The 12088-nt window shown below is 38.1% G+C and overlaps 1 protein-coding gene across 6 annotated transcripts in view; it reads left to right on the top strand.

Annotated features, from left to right (window-relative positions):
* Positions 1 to 12088, top strand: part of EPS15 (epidermal growth factor receptor pathway substrate 15) — a 68294-nt gene that overhangs the window by 44356 nt on the left and 11850 nt on the right. For all 6 annotated transcript variants that reach the window (XM_051799490.1, XM_051799495.1, XM_051799480.1 and 3 more), the window contains 6 exons: positions 2751 to 2823; positions 7280 to 7441; positions 8111 to 8308; positions 10267 to 10464; positions 11023 to 11097; positions 11430 to 11520. In XM_051799490.1, the coding sequence (XP_051655450.1) occupies positions 2751 to 2823; positions 7280 to 7441; positions 8111 to 8308; positions 10267 to 10464; positions 11023 to 11097; positions 11430 to 11520 (797 nt within the window). The remainder of the gene's footprint in view (positions 1 to 2750; positions 2824 to 7279; positions 7442 to 8110; positions 8309 to 10266; positions 10465 to 11022; positions 11098 to 11429; positions 11521 to 12088) is intronic.

The raw sequence follows: 12088 nt of genomic DNA, 5'->3' as shown, positions 1-12088 counted from the left end.
ATAAGAAATATTGGGCAGCTGTGAGAATAGATAACTCTACCAGCTCTGAGAGTAGTCATCTGTCTCTTTATTATGGAAAATACCTTTTTTTTGCTTTTGTAACTAAGGTGATGATAAGTGTTGGCCGTCATTCAGCCTGGCTGGGGTTGAGTGGCTTGAATACCTCTGCTGTGACAGGGGGACTGCAGTTCTCAGCTATGACAAATATTTGTAATGTGCTGGCTCCCATTTATAAATTATTCCATTCCCAAATTAGTATTAAATTTAGGGATTTACTAAGATTATTTGGTGGTAAATCATGAAGCATCTGCATGGGAGAAACCATCAATTAGTCATTGCTTTTAGTGTATTTGATACAAGGTTCTTCTGGCCTGACTACTGTTAAAATCCATAGGGAAATTGTATTGCTTTCAATAATTGACTTGAATTGTAGGTTACAAGTGTCCTTTATTGGCAAGACCACAGTTCTTTTTGGGTTGGTTTTTGGTTTTGCTTATTTTCAAGTGCTGATGTGTTAAGGGATTTTATGATCCAGGAAATCTGTCATATCCAGTAAATCAATTTTGTGACTTGTTTTTGGTTCTTTCAGTTGCTGAGCATTCCTACAGGGGCATACCAGATAGTTTGTAAAAGAAATGGAGGCATTCAGAAGAATTAGTGAATTAAGTAGGTCTGTGTTGTCTTTTCTTTGAAACAAAGAGGCATTACTGGGGGGAGGAGGGGATGTGTTATGTGTAGACTATATACACTCAGCTTGTTTTGCTTCGCCTGAGACTGCTGCCTAAGCTTTTCTTTTTCTGCCTGACAATACTTCTTTCACTTGATTCTTTCCAATTCATTGTTTGTGATCTGATTTGGCTCATGTAAGCTGCCGGTGGGTGGGTGTTGTATCCTGTTGCTTAGTCCAGATTTCAAGGGTTTAGGTACCTGGCTTCTGTTGAAATAAAAGGAAAGTTATCTGCATCTCTGACAGTCTCTTAGGCACATCAGTGACAGTAATGTGGAAAGGCTGTATAATAAGCATACATACCTGCTTGCAGTTCTATTTCTTGCTCAGTTTTCACACCCAAGCAGGAAAAATAACAAGTATTTATTTTCCTAGTCGATTATTCTCTTTTATCTTCAGTCAGGACTAATATGTCTGTGTGTCTGCTGTGCTTAATGGGTGTTTGAGGGCTTGAAGGTGTTTTTCAGCCTGACTTGTATGTAGATCTGTGGAAGTGCTTTACTGAGACCCTTTGTTCATGGAAGGTTATGGAAACAAAAGCAACAGAGCTTGTTTCAACCCTGTGTTGCAGTGCTTTAAATATCTAAGTACAACTATACTACAGATACTAGTTTGCTGAGCTAGAGGGGTGTGCTATAGCTGTGATCGAGAAGGTAAAGATTTGTTTAGAATTTCCGTGTTCTGAGGAATGGAGAGTGAGGAATTTTACAAAACTTGAAGGATCGCACTCAAAACAATAACTACCCTTGTTCTTCAAAGTTCCTTTTTCCACATCTTTCCTTTTTCTCCCATTTAAACCTTCCCTTTGGGCATAATCAGGAAGTTGCTCTTTAATCAGATAGTGAGATAAGTAATAGCAGAACATAATCTACAGTAATTATTTGTCAGAGCAAATGTTCGTTTGAGATCTGACATCTGGATTGTTTTTAATTTCCATTGTACATGGCTTAGCAGTAAACAAAAATTCCTCAGCTTTGCTTTACTTCAGAGACAGAAATATTTTCTTCTGTATAAATAGGAGTAAACAATAAAATAAATAGTTTTAGATTAACAATCTGCTGCTATTAAAATATGAATTTACTTAATTTTAATATGTACCGGTAATGTAATTTGATAGATTTAGAAATGCTAAGTTTATTGTTCGAATTGTAACTTTTCATGTGTGTGCTAATTTATTAACAAAATCTTTATGAAAGTAAATATCTATGTACAGAAGATAATGTTAAAACTGTAGAGCTTACTGTTTTTCTGCATCTGTGAAAGGAGAAAAGATTCCATATGCTGTCTAGAGAGAGATACTCTTGATTTTTTTAATAATAGTAACACTTGTGAGGAGTATGTTGGTTTTTTCCCTTTCTTATTGTTATGTCTGACTAGCAAGAATTTATTGATGATAATTCCCCTGTCATCAGTAGTCACTTTTAAACTTGAATAAATGCCTGTAGAGACAGGCTTGATATGACACAGCAAATCACTACGTGTGGAGTCTCTGAGCAGGTCGTGATTCCAGCAAGCCAAGCCAGCCTTCCTGCTTCTCCATGAGCTTCCCGAGGGAAGGGTCTAAAATCTGACAGGCAAAGGGCATCAATCAGCTCGATTGGCCTGCTGGAAATGTTTCCTAGCTGCTGTGAGCATAGGCATTGCTGTGTTTGCAGGGGTTAATAGATGGAATCTGATGCAATCCCTCCCACTTTTCCTAGCAGTTTTCATTAGACAAGTGCTCCATAGCAACAGTGAGATCACTGGAGACAGTATTTCATTGATTTCTCCCTCCCGCCCCCTTCCATTTTTGAGCCATTCTTATCACTGGAGTGCAGTTGGTGGAAAGACAGGGGGGTTTATGCAGAGCCCTTATGTGGGCTTCTGTCTTGTAAATAATTTGGAAAGCAGAAATCCCTTACATCTTTTGTGTTTAATGTTTCACTATGTATTTAAAGAGAGATACAGGCTTAGGGGGCTGGATAACTGTACCTGCTGTAGCTGATGTTCTTAAGTATTCTTGCATTGTTTGCTGGTCTTCTAGGGAAAAGAATAATGTAGAGCAAGACCTGAAGGAGAAAGAAGATGCCATCAAGCAGAGGACAAGTGAGGTCCAGGTAAATAAAACACTGAATTATTGTTCAGACACCTGATATTGCACCATGTGCTGCTTTAGTGACGGTGGGATTACTGAATCTTTAGATCATGTCACTTATCCAGTAAAAAAAAAAAAAATTGGGGCTAAGAAAAAGAATGTATTTTGAAGTGTATTTTCTACATGACTGTGGGTTGGTGTAGGTGTGTATATTTATATAAATGTGTGAGCTTCTATAGCCTGCATGGAGTTTTAAATGAAAAAGATTACAAAAGAAAAGATTTTTTTTCTTTCTTTCCCTTTTTTCTTTTAAAAGACTATCTACTGTATAATTAAAACTAAAGAGGACACTGTAGCACTGTAAATTAATTAATAAACTTAAGTGGCTCAATTAAAAGGGCTTGTGTATTGGGCTGCTTCTTATGAGTCTCAGTAATTACCAGCTTGGGAGGAATGTTGCCTCAAGTTAATTTTGTCTAATATAAGTGAATTTTAAAAAGAATCTGTTGATTTTTATGTAAAAGGATGACATTGTAAAATTTAAATTTACAAGTGTTTTACAGGCATTAGAAATTATACAGTCAGCATCAGTGTTTAGGGTGCTGACTGTCTAGCCAAGCTCTAAATTAAGTACTGCAAAGCAATATTTCAATTAAATTTTAAATTGCTCTTTAAAAAAAAAATCTTCAGTGTGATATCTGACCACTTATATTTATTTCTAAATTTATTTTAGGAATCTACTATTTAAAATAATCTTTATTTGGTTAAGAGCAAATAGTGCAAGCGATCTCTGCATTTTAATTTTGGTTAGGCTGAAAAGGAGCTAATGTGTTAAAACAGTTGAGAATTTGGTGTTTGGCTATTTAATATCCTTAAAGCCTGGATGATAATTAATAGTCTGACCTCTGGAGATAGTCAGGTGCTGGCCTGTTGGTCATGCTGGAAGGCAGCTTCAGCAGCTGCAGGAATTCGTGCAGAAGTTGCCCATGCCTGTGATTCTGTCCCTGTGTGCCACGGTCATTCCCCTCCCCACCCTGCAGATTGCCTTTCACACTTAAAAATCCCCATGGCTGTTCCTGGTTTTGCACACAAGATGATTTTGTTAGTGTGTGCTGGAATCTGTGTGTGTTCATGTTGAGTTCTCTGGTGTCTTTGCACTAAAGGTAGATAAAAACCTTACCTTGAATGTTACAGTGTCATCGTGTGTGTTCAGTGTTTGATAGTCAGCAGCATCACAGAATCAGTTGCATCGAGTTAAGCCTTTGTATCCTGAACAGTAATTTTGGAAGCAGCTGTCTCAGTTCTTTAACCTTCTTAGCAATCACACAAGCTATTCAGGATCAAACAGGAAATGGCTGCAGCATTTATTTAAGCTGATGGTCCTTCACCTCTGGTCCCTTTCTTGCTCCTGAATGTTGGAGGACCTGCATGTTTCAACAAACTTTCTAGAAGTTCAGAAAATAATGTGGCAGACTAAGGATATCTTTACCTCATGCTTTTTTATTTTTGATTTTATTCTAATGGTGACATTTCAAAGATGGTGTACAAAAACAGTACTCTCTAACCTTCCACCCTGGTTCAAGCTAGTTTTGTGGCATCACACTCCTGACTTTCTGATACCAGAATTCCTTCCATGGACACAAATTATAATGTCAAATATAGCTATGGTCAGTGATGAATCAAACTGATTTGTATAGAAGGAGAGAAAGAATGACAGTTCTTTTCTTCTATATTTTTTCTTCTATAAAATAATTTACATACTATGTAAATAGCTACAAAAAAGCAAAGACAGAGAAAGTTTTCAGGAAAACATAGCATGCTGATGTGTTTCAATGTGTTATTAAAATACCAGTGCCTTAGTAGCATAGACTGAGTGTGGTGTTTTCTTAAAGTTACATGCTCCAAATACCCCTCTCAGCATTGGAATTTCTCTATTCTTTGTTGCAGTGCACCAATGCCATTGGAAAGTCAGTGAAGTTTAACTTTTCTGTCCTCTTTGAGACTTAACAGTTCTTAGCACATGAATTATTTGGAGAAGTACAGACTGACAAGCTATTAAATCCATTGTCTTGTCTGCAAAAATACAGATCCTTAAACTTCCCTTATCCTATGCTACTTTAGCACCAAGAGTTATAATGATCATAAATCTAATGCAAGGATTACTGTTACCATCAGAATGCCAGTTTATACCACCTCAAATATGTTCATGGTTTTTCCATGAAATCTCATTCAGTGCTTGAACATTAATTGCTGCTTCTATGCTGAGGGTGTTCCTTGAAATCAAAGCTTAATTGGAGCCTGGTTTGCTTCATGAAGAGGTATCTTTAAATATTGTACCCATTCTTTGTATACTCCAACGTTTAATTTGAACATATGTGAACAAAAAACCATTGTGGGTTTGGGGTTTGGCTGGGTTTTTTTCCTTCTTTTCTCTTTTGGGAGCCATCAGGCTTAGTCAGGTCTCTTCAGTGCTTCTCTACTGCTGTGCCTAGGACAGACAAGAGTAGAGATGACCTATATTTAGCTTAGATGTATGTGAATTCTTGCTTCCTTTCACAAAAAAGCAGCTGAAATCTCTTTAAGCTGTTACTTTTTCCCCCACTGCTTGCGTTAAGTGTCAGCTGATACTTGCTTTTCAAAGCAGTGTAAAAAATGAATGGATCAAGAATGTCCCAATTATCCAAGTCAGTAGCTGCTGTAAGAGCTTTTTGTTTGTGTGCTGGTTTGTCTTTCATGGATTAGAAATAACCAGTAATTCACCAAGGCTGGCTGCTGTACACCAGTCACATACCCTTTACTGAACTTCAAATTTGATTTGGGGGGGTTTTGTGGGGGGCTTTTGGTGTTCTATGTTTTGGTTTGGGGGGGTTTTTGCATGGTTTTGGCTTTGGTTTTTTACATAAAAGCATTTATGATGTGTCTTCCAGTTGTCTTGAGGTTACCTAATTCCCTAGCATCTGACTACTTGCACCATATGCCTTTCTATTTCTGTCTGGCTTTTTTGTCCTCATTATGGGAGGTGTTAGCACACATGGATGAACTACCCCCTCACAAAAAAGAACCCAAACAAAACACCACTAAAAAAGGACAGCAGGATCGTAGCTTAGAGCAACACACAAATGTATGATCTAATCAGAATTTCATGTCTCTTGTTTTCCTATCCTCCTTAATTTTATTTATCTCTATTCATTTTTTACTGTTGTTGATGATTCTTCCTTCAGTTACCATATTTTCTCAGAAAGGCTGCAATATTCTCTTTTCATCTAATACTTTTCCTTTTGTATTAATGCTTTTTGATCTCCCTGTATTATCTCTTCCTCTTGACTTTGACGATTCTTTCTTCATCCTAATTTCTTTCCTTGACATGTTTTTCAGTGTTATCTCTGCAGCTTCTTGAAGTATAACCATTCTTGTTGCTCAGAAATGATGAACTATTTACCACATGATGCTACTTAAGTACTTAGAACACAAGACACATACTTGCTGCTGTTTCGTAAATCAAAAGATGCCATATTGTGTTGTATGAAATGTGAATTCCTTACCAGTACTGTTACATGGAAAATAAGTTTTTGGCTGATTTTTTTTAAAATTAGAGGCAGGAATGCCCTAGGAGGCAGTGCATTTGGGTTAATAATGCACCGCTTTGGTCTTTCACAATGTCCCTAAAACCAATTCCTGGTTTTGGCTATGTGTTTTTGAAGGGGGAAGGAGCAGAATAAAGAATTTCTATTATCATAGAATCACAGAGTGGCTTGGGTTGGAAGGGACCTCAAAGACCATCTTGCCCCATCCAACCTGGCATGGAACACTTCCAGGGAGGGGGCATCCACAGCTTCTCTGTGCCAGGGCCTCATCACCCTTCCAGGGAAGGATTTATTCCTAATACCCCATCTAACCCTGCCCTCTGGCAGTGTGAAACCGTTCCCCCTTGTCCTATAACTCCATGCCCTGATAAAAAGTCCCTTTCCAATTTTCTTACAAGTCCTGGAATGGGCTCTAAAGTCTCCTTGGAGCCTTCACTTCACCAGGGTGAACAACCTCAGCTATTTCAGCCTGTCTTCATAGGGAGAGGTGCTCCAGCCCTCAGAGCACCTTCATGGCCTCCTCCAGACTCGCTCCAACAGGTCCATGTCCATAATAAGGAACTCAGTAAAACATATTGCTGAAACATGGGACAGAGACAATGTAGCAGTCCTGAATAAAGACTACTTCTAAATTCAAAATGAACCCCTGTTAACCTGTCTCGATGCATGATCCTCAGTACTTCAGTGAGAAAAGAAAACACAAATAACCTGATTATTTTTATGTCGTAAAATTAGAATTTGAGAATACTTGCTTGTCAGACATGCTGTCAGTGCTGGCTTCTGAAAGATAATATGTTGATACTTTGAAATCTAAGTTAGTACTGCAGTGTGTGCTGCGGACTTCAGCGGTTAGTAGAGAGGGAACAAATGTAAAGCTGATCTGTTTTATTACAGGACCTACAAGATGAAGTAAAGCGGGAGAGCAGTAATCTGCAAAAGCTGCAAGCTCAGAAACAGGAAGCCCAGGAAACCCTTAATGATCTTGATGAGCAGAAGGCCAAGTTGGAAGAGCAACTTAATGACATCAGGCAGAAGTGTGCAGAGGAGGCCCACTTGGTAAGGTCTGGTGGGCAAGGCCCTTGGAAGAGTAAATGCCTTGTTTTGAACAGCTCAGCCTTTCAGAGTTATGGTCGTTGGGGCAGGAGAAGAAGCTTTTAACAAATAAATAGCCTGAGTGTCAAGGTTTTGTGAGCAACAGAGCATAGCAAATACATCACTCACTTCAGTGGCCTCCTAATTTATTATCAGTGTGTCAACAAACATATTGAGATATACTTGCACACAAATAAAGTTAAAAGCAAACAAACAATTCAAAAGTATAATGCAAGTGTAATTAGAAGCACTAATTACTGGAACTGATTTCTTACTGATTAAAAAATAACCTCTTACGTAATTTTTTTTCCTAACATAAAGGTATTATATTTCCTTAAGATCTAAAATTATCTTTTCATTGTTAAAAATGTCTGTGTTGGTCAGAAAAACAGTTGAGACCAACAGAGAATTAACTGTCCATTCAGTTATAATCTGTATCAGATCTATATCAGGTATTATCAGGTATGATAATTCATTCAGGTATGGTCTATAATCTTGCAATAGCTATGAGATTTTTACTTTTTCTGGTCATAAATAATAGTATTAGATGTGTTTGGAAGTGTTGATTGGTTTTTTGGGTGTGGGATGTTTTGTTTGGTTTTTTTTTAACTTGAAGTACTGTTCATGCTTTAGATTGCCATGCTGAAGGCTGAAATAACAAGCCAGGAATCAAAGATTTCAGCCTATGAAGATGAACTGACCAAAGCCCAAGAGGAGCTGAGTCGCCTGCAGCAAGAAACTGCAGAGCTTGAGCATTGCATAGAGTCTGGGAAAGCACAGCTGGGACCTCTTCAGCAACATCTGCAGGATTCACAACAGGAAATTAATTCAGTAAGGCAGTGTGAAAGACCCACCCCCCAAAAAATAGTTTGAGCTGCCAACCTTTAGTGTGGTTTGTCTAGAGGGGAAGGCGTAGCTTTCTTTTTTCTTCACTGTTTGCTCATGTCTTCAGTTACTTACAATGTGTTCTGTGGTAGTAGCTGTTAGGATTCTTGGAGGCTGATTTAAGTCACTCAAGATATTTCATGATTTTTCTCCAAATTCTGTTAATAAAAGGGATTAATTTATTATACTTAGAAAATAATTTGTCTTAATGTAATGGGTGAAAAATGGATAACGAAGACTTAAATTCTCTGTGTCCACTGGTTATTTAAGTTTTCATGCTCAGCCATGGCCTGGGGCACATTCTCACTATGCTTTAATTGATGTGAAGTCAGTATAAAATTGCTGATAACATTTACTTAGTGCACTGTTGAAGGGGGGAAAGTAAAGTGAATGTAGGAATAAGAAGGGTTGAGATTAGATACTGAGAAGCAGAGACTTGGCTGCCCTGGTTTTAAGCCCTATGCTTTGAAGTGTCTGCTGTTGTGTGGAAGACTTTCAGTTTCTGTCTATAATCAGTGATTTGTTATTACTTCAGTGGTGCATTAGCTTGCACACCCTTTCCTCATTGTTCTCCTCTGTGTTGCCACCTGTCTAATGTATTAGCCACTCTCATTGTTATCAAGTTAAAAACAAAAGGCAAAGCCTACCTGTGAGCTTTGAACCCTAGAAATGCCTGACTTTTCACACAACTGACATCTGTAACTTTCTAGTTTATTTTTTAAAAAAACTTCTACTGCTAGAGTTCATGCAAGACCACTTTCTTCTGCTGAAGAGTTGTGTAACATTCATCATTTTTAAATTTGGCTTCTAGTTTTAGAAACTGAGAAGTAAACAAATGGGTTTTTCTATTGTTTCATCACAGGTAGAGGGAAGGTTGTACTATTTCAATGTTTATATACTGGTAAGAGGTGTTTGCAATGAACAGATTTGAGACTGATGTGTTATGCTTGACTGTAATACAGATCTTTTTTTAGTAGGTTTTATATCAGTACTCCTAATTTTATTGCTCTTGGCTCATAAATAAGGAACAATAGGTGCCTTGGTGCTTTATGCAAGATTATCTCATGGTTGGTCTGAGTCAGTGTATTTGAAAGACACCTGGTGTTGTCTTTGCTGTCACCTGACTTGTGACACATGCAAGGCCACGAAAACTCTGTTAGGTGACTGACCTTGCAGAATTCAGTGGGCTTTAGGCACCTAAATATCTGAACTGTGTTCATTCTTCTGCATAATCTGCCAAGTCCAGTAATTCCTTCCTAACTGGCAGGTTGGTTGTAGATGTTTGCTGTGAGGCACTGCATTAAGCACATCACTGAAATAATAAGGTGTGATTGGAAGTGTCTGCTTAGGAAGTTTTTACACTTGGAAAGTCATGTAGGAGAAGATGACAAATATGTAATTTTCCTTCTTGGAAGATGAGAGTTCTAATAGAACAGCCTTTTTAATTTAGAGTTTAAGGTAGTTATAAGTACATAACTAAAAAAAACCCCACCCAATCACCAAAAAAAAACCCAAACAAAACAAACAAAACCCCAACCAAAAACCTCCAGCAACACTAGACAAACAAAAAGCCCCTGAAAGCTTTGCAACTTTTCTTATGAGTTTGAGTAGAAACAAAGCAACTAATCTTGATGTTGCCAGTGCTGCAGTCTGCTTCTTGACAAAAGGTTCTCAGGTGTGTCCTTCAACCACATTACACCTCTGCTAAATCCAATTTCTGCTTATCCCTCGCACTTCACATTTTGATGCAAAGAACGGGGGGGGGGTATTATATTTGCTTTTGAAAAAAAGAATTTCAGACATATCATTAATGTTATATTTAAGAGGGGATGGTCACAAACTGGCTTCCATGTGTTCCCATACTGATGCCATACTGATGCATATACATTTATTTCTGCTTACAGGTGCGGACAAAACTTCTTGAGCTGAAAGAACTGGAAAACAACCAATTTAGTTGGCACTCCCAGCAACATAGTACACTTGTTAATGGGACTGTGGATCATTCCAGTCTTAGCAACAGCAGCAGTGAAACTGCAAACCTTAACGAGAATGCTGAAAGAGAAAGTGTAGCAGAAGAGGAACAAACAAACAGTGTGTCTCCAGTGAGTAGTGTTTTGCCTGCTTATTCATGATGCAATGCAGCTGGGAAGTTGGAATAAGTTAAGAATGTATCAAGATTGATTATGTTTTTAAACACTTGCACAAGTGAAATTTCAGGGTATTTTTCTGGGGTACTGTGTTTCCACAATCTGAAATTTCATAAGCAGAAAAGGAGACAATTTTAGCTTGCCTGCAAAGCGACAATAATTTTTTTCCTGTATTTATCTCTGAAGCAAATATCATAAATTGAATAGTAGAACTAACATTAAAGGAGAGCAACTGTCTCCATTTGGTGGAACAAGAATGAAATAAGGAATAGTACAAAAAATCTAAAACTGTCTTGCTTTAAATGTTCCTCCTTATGTCTCAGTAGATTCTTGATTGATTTATTTTTTTAAAACTTTCACAGGTTTTATGGAACACTCCAGGATGTTCTATAATAACTATGAACCTCTTGAAGTATGCTTTAGTATATTCTGTGATTCTGTTTAATACTTAAAATTTTTTTGTGCAGTCTTGTATTTACTTATTTATGGTGCATTGCTTTTATCCTTGTACAGATAAGGAATAGTCCTGAAACAGCAGCCTCTGTTGTAGAAGAGAAAGAGACCCCAACTGCAACTATTACCAAAAAAGTGAGTTTGTCCAGGTTTTGGGGAGGAAGAAGTAAGTTAAAAAAGGTCCTGGTTAACTGTTTCAGGCTTGGATCATGGTCATGATAAACAAATAAATAAATTGTTACTTCTTATTGCTTTTAGAGTGTGATGTCATGAAAACATTTTGTCTCCTGTAGCATGCAGGTTGCTGAGAAATATTTTGGCTCTCTCCATTGATGAATTTTGAATTCCAGCTGTCTCTTTGCTTTAAGCTTTAAGAAACCACTAAATGGTAACAGGAGATGACATAAGTGTTTCCGCCCTGCAAGTCTTAAAAATTTAATACCTTTCTCTCCTTTTGCATTGCCCAGGAAGATCCATTTGATGCTGAATCTCATCCCTTGCCTGATCTAGTTTCTGAAGCCAGCTTAGAGTTCTTCCAGTCTGACCCTTTTGTTGGCAGTAAGTAAATATTTCTCTCTAAGTGCAGACTTGCAGAAACAGGTCCTCTGTGAACACATCAGTCTCATCCTCACCTTGAAACTGTTCTTTATAGAACAAATCTGAAGATGTGTGAGTGACAGGAGTGTGGAGTCAGTAGCATTACAAAAATAGAAATGATAGAAATGAGTGTTCTGGGGTGTTTCTCCTTCCTTCATTTGGGCTTTCTAATTAGCTGTGAAAAGGCTTCTTTCCCTCACTGCTCTTCCTGAGTGCTTCTCTTACTCCAACCCCTCCCTCCCCCTGCCCTGGTGGCTTTTTGGCCTTAAAGGTGTGGGCCTTGGTGTGATTACGTGTGGTGGCACTAATCTAATTTACAGCACAAATCCACAAACGGGTCAGTGGAGGGTTCACTGAGTTGTGGTGTGGGGAGGTGTGGGTGGTTGGGAGTGAATGGCTGTGGCCTACTTATGGTGAGTTTGGCACTCAGGAAAAGGTAATGTGGAACTGCACCATCTGTTCGTCTTGGGGAAGTGCTCAGCTTTATTTTAAGAACTTGCCACTGACGAATGCTGTTGCTCTGCTTTTA

This window comes from Manacus candei, unplaced genomic scaffold (assembly GCF_025592945.1).
Source record: "Manacus candei isolate 608988 ecotype Guabito, Panama unplaced genomic scaffold, ASM2559294v1 h1tg000005l, whole genome shotgun sequence".
NCBI lineage: Eukaryota > Metazoa > Chordata > Aves > Passeriformes > Pipridae > Manacus > Manacus candei.
This window is presented reverse-complemented; position numbering and strand designations above follow the sequence as displayed.